The following is a 15,198-nucleotide window of genomic DNA, read 5'->3' as shown; positions in this document are numbered from 1 at the left end:
CACAAAATAAACTTGTGATAAAATATAAAATGCGCCCATCAGCGTGAAACCAAACAGAAAAAAAAAAGATATATACATGCAGTATATATCTCTTGAGCAATTATATTCTGTTGCTAGCAACTCTTCCGTAAATAACACACAACTATTTGGGATTGTCACACTATAAACCTATAATAGCAGCCGTATGAAATAAATGAAATTCGGAGTAAGATCCGGTTAGTTTGCCTCGGACTGTAATTTTTTTTCCAAAAAATCAGAAGGTAGGAAGGGCTGCAATAGTCGGCCATTGAGAGAAACTTCATTTCGAATAAGAAAAATTTTAGTTTGTAGCAACGAATGTTTACGTAAACAGTTTCTTGACGTTCAAAGCCATATTCTCCTGTTTGTCATTTTCTAGCTATAATAAAGCGGACATGAAACTTTTAGCTTCTATATTTTTCTTTTCGGCTTTCTAAAGTCTTTTTATTATTTACGAGAAACACAGATGGCGGATGTACGTAGGGGAGACTGGAGTAAAACGGGACGGTTTTTGTTTCCCCCCTATATCTCCCAAACTAATTATTGAATTTCTTTAAAATTTTGTTTTTATGTATTCCATATTGTAATGAACCCCCCATATTTTTTATATAATTTTATAATGAACCATTTCCCCATAAAATACCTTTAAAGTTTCCTCAGATTTGTGGGAGGGGCCTATTTTGGGGGGTAATTGAGGACACTGGGGTGGGTGATGAGGGACGTCCTCCGTTTTCGCCTTAAAATTCATCAATAAAATTAAAAAAAATTGAAAAAGTGTTCCACTGCATATACTCTTTGAGTTTATAAATGTTTCAAATTGATTATTGTGTTAATGAACCTTTTTTCTTATAAATACAAAAACCCTTATGGAGCAGTAGGACATCCTGCGTTGCTAGGTAACGAAATCGAGCCTCTTAAAAATGCTGTACGCTGATTGGTCCGTAACTGTCCCAGATTAGCCAAAAACAGCTGTCCCGATTTCCCGGTTTAGACACTTTTTTTTTAAAGTTCATACTGTCTAAACTAATCGATCTAAAATTATAATTTCTGTTTTAAACGATCAAGAAATGAATCAGCTTCATTTCCATATTAAATTTACATGCCATTAGCGTTTATTTGTTTCTTCAAACATAAAATGGTGGAGACAAAAATTTCTAAAAAAAAACCGTTTTTTTTGTTTTGTCAATAACTCATGCAGTTATTGACAAAAACCAACCAAATTTCATGCCAAATTAGATTATACAGATTTACATAACATACTAAAAATTTTTACAGTTTTATTAACATCTACTATTTTTCCCCCCACTGTCCCTTTTGACCCGGTGTCCCGTTTTACTCCAGTCTCCCCTACCCTTTTTTCTTTCAAGGAGAAACCTGCTGATGAACTGCAATGCTGGGAAATACCGAAGACAAACCACAATTTATAGGGGAATGCAAATATATAAAATAGTTTACTTCTAGTTATTAAAAATTACTTCTTGTTCTTTAATAATAAGTCGTACAAGTGTTGTAAGTTGTTAATAATTACATCTACTGACCCAATGCAAAGTTGATCCGAGTTTTTTTGTATTTTTCATCGCGCATTCAGAAAGAGGACGGCGTGTGCAGGGACAGAAATGAAAGCAAATGGCAACTTTCAGTTAAAATTTTTTTTGAAAAATCTTAAAAAAAACGCACAATGGAGTGAGGATAGCGTGGAAAGAAGTGAAAAACCTTAATCTACGTAGCCTACATCGCAGAGTGCCCATTGCGAATTCAACAACCAGCCATCTCAAAAAGCCCCCGGAAGGAGGTTTCTCATTGTAAATTGTCATTTTTAAAAAATTCTTTTTTTTTTCTGCCTTTACAAACGGTAAATATGTTTTAACATAACCTCCTTCCGGGGGCTTTTTGAGATGGCTGGTTGTCGAATTCGCAATGGGCACTCTGCGATGTAGGCTACGTAGATTAAGCCAACTTGGAATCTACATCCCTCACTGCCGAAAATAAAAACAAAAAACGATGAATCGAAATAAAGAAAGGGATTTCAAAATAAAAATAATGTTTGAATATCTCAGTAATATGGTGTAGCTGTCAGCACAAACACTCTGAATATGAACAGTTGCGGTAATCACCGAAATAAAACCGAAAAGAAACTATAAAAAAGAATATTTTACGTCAGTCTCTTCTCCATGGATGTGAGACGTGCACGTACGTCTTCTCGCCTCCACGTCAAATGGAAAGTACTTCTCCAGAATGGCCAGGGCCTTGTCAGAAATCTTATCATCGTCGTGGAGATTATGCAAAAGTTCGATGCGATCCAGGACATAACACTCTTCGGCGTGAAGGGAAACATTCTCCAGATCGCCCATTGTTTCGGCTGCGGCCAAAATATTAGCCAAGCCATCCAACAGGACCGAGATAGTCTTGCTGTCTTCCTTTGAGGACGCGTCCTCTAACATACGCGTCCTCTAACAAAGCGCACAGCGGAGCCATGACACCAACAAACAAACGTTGCAACAAAGCGATCTGCTCGAAAGTGCCACCTGAAATTAAAAAGACAAAGTTTAGAAATATCAATCAGCACCAGCAAAACTGAAATGTATTACCCGAGGTGATGTTCATGATGACCCAAGCTGCTTCCTTTTGGCATTGGAAATTGCCTTTGCCCAGCACGTCCATCAACGGACGAACAACGTTGTTGGTGATGAGAGCTTGGATCTGGATGGCATTGCCAGCAGCAATCTTAGACACGGTCCTTAGAGTGGCGGAAATGACGGCCACTATAGTGTTGTACAGCAAAGTGATGAGCTGAGGGACGATTCCGGCGTCAACAACTTCTTGAATAAGTTCGTTTGGGCTATCAGTGAGGTAAGACAGAGCCGAGCAAGCGTTGACGAGAATCTCTTTGTCGTTGTTGTGGATCAGGTGGGCCAAGGCGGGAAGAAGTTGTCGGACGGCAGGGACACTGGGTGGAGGGATCTTGTGGCGACACAAGTTGGACAAAGTCCAAGTGACGTTACGCAATAACCTAACCTAATAAGAAATTCAGTTATTAAATGTTCACATGTATTTAATTTTAAAATAAACTTACTGGTGCATCGGGTTTAATCAAGGTGATCAAATGATTAATTAAGCCTTGCTCGATGACGTAATCTCGAAGCTCTGGTCCGTCTACGGCGATGTTACCGAGAGCCCAGACAGCTTCGTTGGCCACAACTGAATGAGGTGAACCCAACAAACAAATGAGTCCAGCAACAGCCCCAGCACTGACGACAGCTTTGGTATGATCAGATGTGCCTGATGCAATGTTGCCGAGGACCCAGGCTGACTCAAACTGAAGATCAGGGCTAAAACATAAAGGCATCATATAATGAAAGGTTTGGAAACCAAGTTATAAAGACATGACATACTTCTTGACACGACTCAAGAATTCTATCAGCTTTGGAACAACATTGGCATTGATGAAGCTGACAATGTGTGAATAACCCATGGTATCCGATCTGGGATACCAGCTGAGGAATTGACGTGCAGCGTAGGTTGCAGTCATTTCCATGTTTTCATCACCACTGTTGATACCTACATGATAAAAGATTCATATGAGAATACAGGCTACACATAGAAAACAAAAATACCACACACATACCATTAACTATGTGACATAGTTCCTCGATTCTCATGTTGGTTGCAGCCATACGATAACTATCTCTCAGACTATTGAGACTATGGATGTCCATTGTTTAGCGTTCTAGCGTATTTACTTGACTGTAGTTTCAGAAGTAGCTACTAAGCCTACTGCCATTAAAAAGCAGACGACATTAGTTCTTCTAAGAATATCCATGCGAATTCAGAGATCGATAGTTAAAAATCGATTTAACCCGTTATCCAAACTGCTCAAAATTCAAAATAAACCTTGGACATTTCTTTTTGAAATTTAATTAAAAAAAAAATTAAATGAAAATTAATTAAAAGCAAATTAATTTGTGCAGAATGGTACAGACAGAGACATAGTTCTGATTTTCAGAATTCATCATTTTCAGCTACTAGCCTAACAAATTTTTGACCAAAATTATTTGCTTATGACACACAACAGGAGGAGCAGTAATAAATTTCATAAACTTTATTCTTGTATGTTTCTAAAAGACCATTTATTCTTGAACAATAGTTAGGTTTTGGCTCGTGTTACTTAATGAGAGTTGAGAACTGTTAAGTGTCTTTTGTATTGTGTCATTCAAGTTAAAACATGTCAAAAAAGGGGTTAACCTATGGGAAATTTGTTTAATTAATTAAAAAATGCTCAAAAGGTGATATCCAGAACTTGGTCTACAGAGACAATTACTCAACATTGGATGGCTGCATCAGTTGGAAAGTTGTTTTTACTGATTCTGGGAAACGATATTGATATTGTTCGGGACTAAGGTACTTGACTGTGACCAAATTGCCATCAAACCACCAGCCGTGGAGCGAGTGGTATACCTTGCCGGCATCATCAGCACTTGCACACTTGATGTAAACACAACCTTGACGCGAACCACGATCAACAGCCATATGCAAAATATCCCCCTTGTTATCGGCCTTGTCCAAAATTACCTTCTGAATACGCACCGGCCATGAATCGCCCTACTCTGTAAATATATGTCAGCTGGTTATAGACTTTAAAATACTTGAAACTTAAGTAACTACAGATAATAATAATAAAAAGGAAATCTTACACTTCGGCGTCAAACATGTTGCGTTTTTTGAGGCACTGGGTTAGGCACGAGGTGTAACGCTGCTGTTGTTGGATGAGGAGGCCTCATCTGATCGATCTTCATGGGCTGTTGATTTGTCGGGCGAAAATGCCCATCGATGACCAACGTGCAAATCTTCACCTTCAATTGGTTGGATCTCTGGCCGGACAGGGTATTGAACTGCCTTGTCCCTCAATTTGGCGTTTTATTTTTGCTCTTTAAGTGGAATCAGGAAATCGCGAACTTGTGTTACTGCAAGGTAAGCAACGTGCATACTTGCTTGATGGCGAGCCAACAAATCAATCATCATTCCCACCATGGAATATACTTCTTGCTCCTCCTCGTCATCCTGGAAACTTTTAATAGGTTCAGCAAAAGATTTTGGCTTTCTTTTACGTTTGGGTTTGGCAGCTGCATAGTTCAGTTGTTTGATGAGAATTGGCCTCGTAGAGTCTGTCACTGCTGGTATAGAAATTTTGTGCAATTTTAGTTGACGAATAAGCTCTTCATCTGCCATTGTTCCAGAAACATTGATACAATTTGGAACTTTACTTTTCCCATTGAGAGTCTTCTTTCCGGCCTTTGAAGTGTTTAGCTCGACAGCAGGATTTATAGTGTCTGGCTCAGAATCACATCCGTCAGATTCATCTGTTGGAGAGTCAATGAGAAAAAGTTAAGTTCGCTCTTTGTCTTGTTTGAGGTTTGGAAGAAATCATACTACCACCAGATGAACTTGTTTCAGGAGATGAAGAATAACTTGATTTGACAGCAGCTTCTTCCTCAAGTCCATGTGAGTTGGTGTTATTGCCAGTTTTTTCCATTGCCGAATTCAGTTTCTGGTGACCGGAGTCGTCTTCGGGATTCCGAGAATCGCTATCGTAATATTCAAAAAATCAGCAAGTAGTCGTAATTGCTAGTCCATCGCCGAGAACTGAAATGACAAAATCAATAGTTCGACTTGTTTCAAACAATGTAAGTTACTGTTAAACACAGAAATTGTCACAAATTGCGAGAACATTTAGGGTCACGACACCAGTCTCTTGGGGGCTCAGCTGATTGAGACAGTAGCAGACGAAACTAACGACTTCACTAGTTAACGTTTTTAACGTTATATTAACGTTTTTACAAACCCACCTAGAAAGTAGAAACAGATTGATATGATGCAGAAGAACTGAAGAACCAAAAAAATAATTAACGTGGAAACTCAATTCGATAACAATTAAACATGATTGATTTTTTGGTTTGAACGCCGATATAGTACCACACGAACTAAATAGAGAGTACCACACCTAAAACAATTTAAAAAAAACATACAAACGTATTCTTCCCACGTATTTCAAACATATTAAAATATTCACGGTACAACCGAACGCATAAACATACAAAAGTGATGAGAATTAAAAAATTCTGTGATACTATTACGTAATACTTCTTTAGTTTGTGGATTCACCGCTATGGGCGCCCTGTCGTTTTCCAGACAAGTCCAGACCGGCAACATTTGAATCCCAACCGGAATTCCGAAAACCTTTCATTTCAAAATGCAATTAAAATATTTAAATGAATTGCAATCAATTCCAAACTAATTGAACAATGTCCGTTAGACCTTAAAGTATGATTTCAAACCAATTCAAATAATTAAAAATCATAAACATAATTAGAAATCTGATGTAACAGTGGAAATGGAAAGTGCAAAACGGGATTCCCCTGGCAAGTCTATATAAGCAACCCCAACGGCATTAGCAGGTATCGCAGTTTTGAATTGCAAACAAACTATCACACAGTTTAAAAATGATCGGAACTTTGGAAGTAACTATATTTGCTTGCCTTTTTCTTAGGATCATGGATTTCTTCAGTCGAATGACCGAATCACAAACTCGGCGTTCGGCTGTTAACCTGAATAAAATTAAACCTGACGTTGCATGCTCTAACCAGCATGCACTTCCCCGACCTGATATTAACGATGGATTTTCGACTCCCAGCGGAGAAGACCTGAACAACCAAAGTTTTCTTCGTTTGATAGCAGAAAACCATCAGATTGTATTGGATAAAGAACGTTTGGAGAATGAGTTGAGTCTAGTTCAATCACAACTGACAGACTCCTCATCAAAGCTGAAAATGTTTCAGAACGTACACATCGAGTTAGCAACTACCAAAAGCCAACTCGAAGAAAAGGAAAGTCTAATTTCTGACATGACAGAGACAAATCTCAGCTTGACTAATGAAAATTCGCGACTACGGCGAAAAATTGACAGGGATAGACTTCTCGAATCCAGTCGAGCGATTGAGAAAAACCTGATGTTATTGAATAAAGAACGCTTGGTGAATCACGTGAATGTGCTTCAAACACAACTTACATCCAACTCCAACCTGCAAATGTTTCAGAACCTAACCATCGAGCTAGCAAAAACCAAAAGCAAACTCGAAAAACAGAATATTCTTATTACTGACATGAAAGAGAAAAATCTCCGCTTGACAAATGAGGATTCGCGTCTAAGACGAAAAATTGAAGACAGGGATAGACTGATCGCATCCAGTCAGGCAGAAGTGGAGGAATTAAAGAATTGCCTAGATAATCAAAAATTGGACAAAGTGCATGATATGTTGGCTGTTGCTAAACGTGAGCTTGAGTTAAGGAACAGATCCGATACTAGACTTCATAAACAAAATCTCCGATTGATGAGAAACGATAAGCAGCTAAGGCGAAAACTGAAAAGTACCAATCGTTTTCTTATATCCAGTAGAGCGGAATCAGAACATCTCCGGACTTCCCTTGCTGAACAACAACTGGACAAAGTGCACGAAGATTTGTCTATGGCTAAACGTGAGCTAGAGTTAGGGAAAAGAGCCGTTACTAGACTTGAAAAGAGAACTTTCCGATTGATGCGAAATGATAAGTGGCTTAAGCGAAAAATGGAGAATACCAATCGACTTCTTCTATCCGGTCAGGCGGAATTGAAAAATCTCCGGGTTTGCATTACTGAACAACAGTTGGACACTCGCGAGTTAGCCAAGGCTACACGAGAGCTTGAGTCAAAGAATAAAACCATTTCTGAACTTGAAGTGAAAACTCTCAGCTTGGACGAAAACGATTCACAACTGAAGCGAATTGAAGAGCCCGGCACTCCAGTCATTGAAATCCCCGAAATCGAAACTGCATGTTTAGCATCCAGTCGAGCGAATGAGAATAATCTATTTGTTTTGGATAAAGAACGTTTGGAGAATGAGTTGAGTCTGCTTCAATCACAATTGACGGACTCCTCATCAAAGCTGCAAATGTTTCAGAACGTACACGACGAGTTGGCAACAACCAAGAGCGAACTCGAAGAAAAGGAAAGTCTTATTATTGACATTACAGGGGAAAATCTCCTTTTGAAAAAAGAGAATTCGGGGCTAATGCGAAAAATTGAAGCCAAAGAAAGAGTTATTGCATATAAACGAACGAAATTGGAGCAACTCCATAATTGTTATGAAGAAAAAAAATTGCACAAGGTGCACAATGAGTTAGCTTCCAGTCAACGTGCTCTGGTATCCAAAAACAGAGCCATCACTAAACTTCAAGAGCAAAATCAAGAAAGTCGAGCGGAATTGGAGCAACTGCGGACTTGCCTAAGTGAACAAAAATTGGACACCTCGCAGTTGGCCGTGGCTACACAAGAGCTTGAGTCAAAGAATACAACCATTACTGAACTCGAAGCGAAAAATCTCAGTTTGGCCGAAAACGATTCACAGTTGAGACAGAAAATAGAAGAAACCGATCTTCTTCTTGCATCCAGTAAGGCGGAAGTGGAAGAAGTACGAGTATCCCTTACCAACCAGACAGACACAATCGAGCAACTACTGGATCAAGTAAAAAGTCTAGAAAAGGAAAAAGACGAGGCCCTCCAGAAGTTGGCAGAAATGGAAAATAATCAGAAAGAAATGAAACCAAAGTTGACAGTGGACGTTGGATGCGGCAACGATGAGGAGGTATTCAACCAACTCCAAATCGAAGAGCCCAGCACCCCTCCAGTCACTGAAATTACTGAAATCTTAACGTCATTCTTAGCTTGTAATTCCACTGCAGTTCAAGCTAAATCACCAGTGACCGAACCACAGCCTCTAGTAACTAACGCAATGGAGAATACCCCGGCCAACACCTTTAATGAAAAGAAAGCCATCAAGGTATCTACTAAACAACCGCAGGCTGCATTACCCGAATTTTCCATCACAACCACTATAGAAAAAGAAGTCTACGTCGATCGAATTGTCGTCACAGGAATATCGAATAAGGATTGCGGGCGAGTTGTCGGGCGTCATGGGAGTAACGCCAAAAGGATAGAAGAAGAATATTGGGTAAGTGTCAACTTTATCAATGGGAATCTTTTCATCACCGGCGGAGATGCTGAAAGCCGACTGGCCGCTTGCTCCGACGTTATCGACAACCTACCAGTTACCATGGAGTGTCCAAAAATAAATTTGAGAAGAAACATCTTTTACGAGGATTATTTGTTGAGAGAATTAGCTTACAATCACACTGTACATATTTATCGTCCAAGTCGAGAATATAAGTACGTCACGATCTGGGGTGCACTAGCCAATTGCAAAAGAGTGTACGCAATTCTTCAAAACGGAACTCGCTAATTTTTTATTTATTTTTTCTTAAACTAAAGTTAAGTTACAATTGAAGCTGGACGTCAGTTTTGCCTATCGGAATAGTTGTTGCCTTGCGATGACTATTTTGATGGTAGAAGCTGGTCCAGTTTCTTTTGTTTTTTTCCTTTGATTTTGTTTTTTCTGTCTTTTTCCATTCAAATAAAATTTCATTTTAAACTCCAAATCTTTAAGTTGTTTCGTCATTCATTTTTCTATGCGAAGCCGGAAAAATGCCTTTTAAATGCAGCACAATATAAAGGAAAAATAAACTTCTGGCATCAGCAATGAACATGATAGAGACGTCCATGAAATATTGTACGAAGGGGGTAAACAGTAAACCAAACGTCATATACGTTATCATGTAAAAAACATACGATGAAAAAATGATGTGGAACTGTTCAGTAAATATTCGATTAAATAGTGAATCAAAGAAAGAGAGCTTAAAAAAAGAGCTCTTGCGATAGTTTCGGGAGAGTCTGTCCACAACATGTCAATAAAACCACAAAAGCGCGATACGGAGAAAAAGATACTTTCCGCCTGATCATTTTGGAAGCGGCGACAAGCCCTTTTTTGCGGTGACGTGGCCAGTTTCCGTTTTCGATGGAAAGGCAAGATAGGGGCAAAAACTTCAGTAACTCGCCAGCAGTTGGCGGCGAGACAAGTTGCGACAGTGATGGCGTGATCGTTTCTCTTCTCGTTCAAGGACACCTCGTTCCAGTCGAAAAATGGCAACCAATTCAACGTAAAGTAGTACTTTAAGTTTAATTATTGATTGAATAATTAGAATAGCCTATCAGAGAGTCGTCAACGTCTAAGTAAAAAAAAATGGGCAAGTTAATTGGGCACGTTCACCAGATTTCCGCAGATTTCCATAGAAATGAATGGCTACGTCATTTGTTTTAGATTACAAGTTTACAGTAACAAAATGATTAAGGTAAAAGTTTTTAAAATTTAAATATTTCGAACTAAACAATGAATATTTTATTAACTTTCACCAATTATATTTGAATCAATTTGCTTAAAAATATGTTCCTTTGTTTTTTACACCAAAGTGTTTCGCTGTCGATTTCTATCGACAGACAAAAGGTTTTAGGGAAAGGGGCTTACGGAATCGTTTACGAAGGGACGTGGAAGGGCAGAAAAGTGGCCGTCAAACGAATTCAAATCGAAAACGTTAAAAACAACAAAGGAGGAGAAGAAGCTCTGCAATACTTAGATCACCCAAATGTCGTCAAACTCTAGGCTATCACGTTGAAAGCGACATTGATTTCAGGTGTATAAAATTTACGAGAGGAAAAAAAAAAGAAAAACTCTAATATATTATTGTTCTAACCAATCAGAATTTATGCGCTGGAATTTTGCCAGGCATCACTGGATCAAAAATTCTTGGATGACAAGAAACCGGGAAAATACCGTGGACCCATGCCGCCAGAAAAGGAAGTTTTCCTCCAGTTGGCCAAGGGATTGACACACATTCATCAAAACCGATTGATCCATCGAGACCTTAAACCTGAAAACGTCCTCATCTGGGTGGATTCAACTGGAAAAAAAGTCGTAATGAAATGGGCCGATTTTGGACTTAGTAAACAAGTGAACGAAAGAGGAAGTCATTCCATTAGTGGAGTGAAAGGAACCAATAACTGGTTTTCTCCTGAGATAGTGAAGATATTTGAAGAGGAAGAAATAAAGTATGGTAAAACTACGTCACCCGACATTCGTCCAAGAGGAACCGTCAAGAGCGACGTTTTCACTGCGGGACTTGTTTTCGGCTATTATCTATTAGACGGTGATCATCCGTTTGGTTCAGCTGTAAATGTTCTACCAAACATTGTGAAGAATAGGCCAGTCAATCTGACAAGTATATGTTCCGTTACTTCCTAATCCAGATTTAAATAGCAAATTAAACGTTGGTGCTTCACCATTGCAGAAATAAAACAGCGACATCCCATGTACGTGATTATCGTAGACATGTTGAAGGCCAATCCCAACGAGAGGATTTCATCAGCCGATGTTGTTTCAAAAATAAACAACTTCAACCCTTGCGACAAGAAAAAGCCCTATGCTGCGTTCCTGATTGACCGACCTTTCAAAAATCAAGTCCAGGGAAGAGACAGATTTAAAATAGCCATGATGAACTGTTTGCGCTATCGCCTTCGGATTGCACTGAATTTGGAAATCAATACGGAAAATGAATCCAACAGTAATTCGGGAAAAATTTTATCACTGTTTTATTTATATAGGCCTATTATTTATTTTTTCTCATGTGCAGAAGACAATGAAGGTCCTAATTCTTGGGACGACGGTGTTTATGACACACTTTTGCAACTCATTAGCGAATTTGACGCGACCGGCATTGTAGAGATTTGTCGTCTGTTGCTGGAAAGAAGAGCTGCCATCCCGTTGTTCGTTCCCGATTCCAAGAAACACTATCTAAGCTTGCTAAGACACGTTACCTTGCCCAGGGTCAACTATATCAGTCTGGGTGACAGGTCCTTACAACGCGTCGCTGTCATTTCCTGCCGTCAGAGGGACAAGAGTCGTACTTGCGACATTCTGAAGAGCGTCTTCCACATTGAGAGCCTCCATGCCCTCGATTTGTCACAGAGAAACATCACTTCAGAAACTATGTTGGCCGAAATTGGGTGTGGCTGCATAGTAACAGAAGGATCCGTAATTCAAAACGTCTTGGTTGCTCACGTCATTGGAGATTTCAGGCCACTCTGGTCATTTCTGCGACGTTTTGCCGATTGTTTTATGATTGAGGATTCGACTGTTGAGGCAGAGAGTTTCTTCTCTTCATTTCTGACAGAAGAGAAAAAAAGGGAAATGGATTTAGAAGACGCTTCACTCGGAGTAGCGACAAACAAGTCAATGAATTGTATTTGGAAACCGTCGTTGGAAAGGTCGAGCAGTAAACGAAATGAAGTCAATGGATTCACTCATTTTTACATGCAAGACGAACTTTCAGACGCATCTAAAATCGAATTAAAATCGCGTATTGTCGAAAGCCTAAAGATAAAGGCAGAGCAACCTTATTTTGCAGCGAATCGATGGGAATTGCACAAAATTCCCATTCTAAAAGAGGAAGGATACAACTCCCTGGATTGCGTGTCACCGGAAGATATTGACTCGAGAATTGGACAATCGGTCCAAAATTTGGCAAATGTGAAGAAAAACGAATTTCTGCTGCAGAAATTATTTTTGCAAGAAGCGAAACACGTAGAGGTCAAAATGGCCAACCGACTGAAAGAAGAAATTGTGCATGAAGAAGACGAAAAGATCAAATTAATTCGTGAAAGACGCAGATCTTACACCCGTCAGGTCGAAAGTAACAAATTAATTCAATTGTTTCTGAGCTTCCTTTACAGTCAAGATCCTTGTTCTCGCGTTTTGTCCATTCGGATGTTGGAAAAAGAATTAGCCAATCGCGGAGAACAGGAACTTGGCCCACTTCTGAAAACGGTTCAGATGTTGTCAACGTCGTACTATGACAAATTACTCAAAGCCGTTGATGTAAAAGATCTAGAGTCTGCAAAAGAACAACTTCACGATGTTAAATCCAACCTGATAGAAAGTGCACTCAACATTGAACATTTTTGGAGGGAACTGAGTCATCTCTACACCGACACGGAAAAACGTTCACCGCTAATTCAAAAAATTCCCCAACTGGCAGCTCAGCATTTACTGGACGGATTCTGCCTCGAACTACTCGACGGCGATTCCAATTTAATCCACTTGCAATGGGTGGAAGAAGTTTTATTCCAACTGGGAAAATTAGTGAAAGGAAAACGCGTTTTCGTCTTGTCTGTCATGGGCGTGCAGGGCAGCGGCAAATCGACTTTGCTCAACACAATGTTCGGCATCCGAATGAGGACCAGCGTCGGCCAATGTACTCGAGGTGTCAACATGCAGCTGCTGGCCGTCGAGGGCCGACCAGAGTACGACTACATTTTACTGCTGGACACGGAAGGGACCCGATCACCGGAATATCACGGCCTGGCCGGAAGCGAAAAACGCGACAATCAAATGGCAACTCTGAGCATTTTACTGTCGGACGCGACCATCATCGTCATCCCGGGCGAGAACGATGCGGCCGTCAAAGAAATCCTGCCGATTGTTTTAATGGCCTACCAAGGATCCCAACTGGCCGAAGAAAACGGCGGACGACTCAGCTCCAGGATCTTCTTCGTTTACAATCGGATTGACACGAAACAGAAAAATAAATTAGACATAATCAAGCAAACATTGGGAACTTCACTTCATGAAGCTTTTAGTCAAGTTCAAAATATGACTGGAAATTCGAGTAATTTAAAATCGGAAAGTCCTTTCGCCAATTTCAATCTCACCTCGACCGACTCGTCTCGTATAGTGACGTTTGTATCTTGGGAAAGGTCAATAAACAACCAACTGATGTGCCGGGTGAAAAATACGGAGATGAACTCATCCAGTTTCGGGAACACATCCATCAACGTGTGACAAAACTCGAAGGCGGTCAAAGCTGGAAAAGTAGATCCATCGGCGAATTTTCCAATTACATCAAAAATGTTTGGAAATGTATTTGCTCCGCCAACTTCACCTTCACTTTTGTCACTGTCATGGAATATATGGAAGAGTCTGTGCTTCGAAGCGGCCAATCACGACACACAAGACAGACCTCATGATGCAGTCCATCAACCAGGGGGAGTTGCAGGATTATCTATCATACACACTGATGAAATGGTTCACACGACTTGCATTCAATCTTACGAAGAAGAACATTCATTTTACCTAAACGGAGATTCGACTGTCAAGTATCCCTTCAGAGACTATGCCTAGGTCTTTCCTGGATGGAAAGAACGATCCTCGCATCAAGGAAGAATTGCCATTGCGCGAATACATTTTAGCCACTTACAACAACGAAATTGCCGAAAAATACAACTTGAAACATTCGACGGAAATCCCCTCAAGCTACTTTTCAAGAACTTTGTCCTCCGTGAAGGAACAACTGAAAAGGGAAATTGCGGTTTGACGATACATAATCAAATTTTATCACATTTTGTTGAATAATTCAATTTTAAAATTTTAAATAGGATTTCATAACCAAAGATTTTCACTTGTAGCTGACTTATTTACACTTGAGCATTATTCAAGTATTTGTTCTTGATTAAACTTGTGTTGTAATAAACTGATCGTTAGTTGAATTGATGTTAAATTTATCCATTGCATATATAGGCTATTATGGACAAGTATCCGAACCAAAGTTGTGCGACTTGATTTAGCCAATGATCATCGATGATCATCAGTTCTATTCATTTTCTTTTCAAACACATAGCACAAAGGATCTGCATTACCAGGAAGGAGGATGAATCATCGGAAATCCAATCGAAATTCAGTCTAAAAAGTCCAAGAAACCTTTGATCCGGATTGAACATTTTCGATTAATTTGTTGAACACAACCCACGGTTACACAGAACCTATTCTATGGACATCAAAGCAACACCATCATGTCCTCGTGTCATCGTAAGCCGTTGACTTCGATAAGTTACATTTCCCGAGTTTCAATAAAAATGAACTTTTCTTTGGGCTCCAAAAAATGGACCCGCGAAAACAATTCTAAACGTATAGATTCTAACGCTATATCTCGTTCTATTTGAGAAAATAGAACTTTGCCTTTCTATTGGGCTCCTTGTCGTTCACGAAATTCACGATATTCCCGAAATTCTCCTGACACGAAAAAAAAGGTTAAAGAGAAATAGAACCGGGCAGGGAGAGAGACCTAGAAAATTCAAACAGGCAAACAACCGAACGAGCGTTCAAAGAAAGAACACCAAAAGAATTAAGCAGATGAGCTCCGCGACAT

At 39.6% G+C, this 15,198-nt stretch overlaps 2 protein-coding genes and 1 long non-coding RNA gene across 4 annotated transcripts; 1 reads left to right on the top strand and 2 right to left on the bottom strand.

Annotated features, from left to right (window-relative positions):
• Positions 1 to 2,042: 2,042 nt before the first annotated feature.
• LOC124348634 (importin subunit alpha-5-like) lies at positions 2,043 to 3,782 on the bottom strand. Its single transcript, XM_046798864.1, has 5 exons — positions 3,644 to 3,782; positions 3,411 to 3,576; positions 3,092 to 3,347; positions 2,607 to 3,033; positions 2,043 to 2,543 (listed from the first exon to the last, which is right to left on the bottom strand). Exons 1-5 carry the CDS (start codon positions 3,732 to 3,734, stop codon positions 2,392 to 2,394), a joined length of 1,092 nt encoding a protein of 363 aa, XP_046654820.1. The 5' UTR covers positions 3,735 to 3,782; the 3' UTR covers positions 2,043 to 2,391.
• Positions 3,783 to 4,198: 416 nt separating this feature from the next.
• LOC124348640 lies at positions 4,199 to 6,142 on the bottom strand. Of its 2 annotated transcripts, XR_006920078.1 has the most exons (5): positions 5,862 to 6,142; positions 5,449 to 5,658; positions 5,280 to 5,375; positions 4,710 to 5,189; positions 4,199 to 4,622 (listed from the first exon to the last, which is right to left on the bottom strand). It is a non-coding gene; the product is annotated as an uncharacterized LOC124348640 (long non-coding RNA). The 2 variants fall into 2 exon arrangements; XR_006920077.1 differs by lacking the exon at positions 5,862 to 6,142 and having other exon boundaries at positions 5,449 to 5,855.
• Positions 6,143 to 9,377: 3,235 nt separating this feature from the next.
• On the top strand, positions 9,378 to 14,673 carry LOC124348632. The gene is made up of 6 exons (XM_046798861.1): positions 9,378 to 10,293; positions 10,412 to 10,632; positions 10,700 to 11,217; positions 11,287 to 11,559; positions 11,629 to 14,488; positions 14,571 to 14,673. Exons 3-5 carry the CDS (start codon positions 10,782 to 10,784, stop codon positions 13,833 to 13,835), a joined length of 2,916 nt encoding a protein of 971 aa, XP_046654817.1. The 5' UTR covers positions 9,378 to 10,293; positions 10,412 to 10,632; positions 10,700 to 10,781; the 3' UTR covers positions 13,836 to 14,488; positions 14,571 to 14,673.
• Positions 14,674 to 15,198: the final 525 nt, after the last annotated feature.

Source organism: Daphnia pulicaria, chromosome 7 (genome assembly GCF_021234035.1).
Source record: "Daphnia pulicaria isolate SC F1-1A chromosome 7, SC_F0-13Bv2, whole genome shotgun sequence".
NCBI classification, from domain to species: Eukaryota; Metazoa; Arthropoda; class Branchiopoda; order Diplostraca; family Daphniidae; genus Daphnia; species Daphnia pulicaria.
Note: the sequence above shows the minus strand (reverse complement) of the source record. Positions and strands in the feature narration are given on the sequence as shown.

Excerpts from the sequence above, each read along its gene's own strand:
- LOC124348632 (XM_046798861.1), top strand. The coding sequence starts at position 10,782 with ATGCCGCCAGAAAAGGAAGTTTTCCTCCAGTTGGCCAAGGGATTGACA. Across the intron at positions 11,218-11,286 it reads TAGGCCAGTCAATCTGACAA|AAATAAAACAGCGACATCCC; the intron begins GTATATGTTCCG and ends TCACCATTGCAG. Across the intron at positions 11,560-11,628 it reads TACGGAAAATGAATCCAACA|AAGACAATGAAGGTCCTAAT; the intron begins GTAATTCGGGAA and ends TCTCATGTGCAG.
- LOC124348634 (XM_046798864.1), bottom strand. The coding sequence starts at position 3,734 with ATGGACATCCATAGTCTCAATAGTCTGAGAGATAGTTATCGTATGGCT. Across the intron at positions 3,348-3,410 it reads TTCTTGAGTCGTGTCAAGAA|CCCTGATCTTCAGTTTGAGT; the intron begins GTATGTCATGTC and ends TTTATGTTTTAG. Across the intron at positions 2,544-2,606 it reads CATCATGAACATCACCTCGG|GTGGCACTTTCGAGCAGATC; the intron begins GTAATACATTTC and ends TTTTAATTTCAG.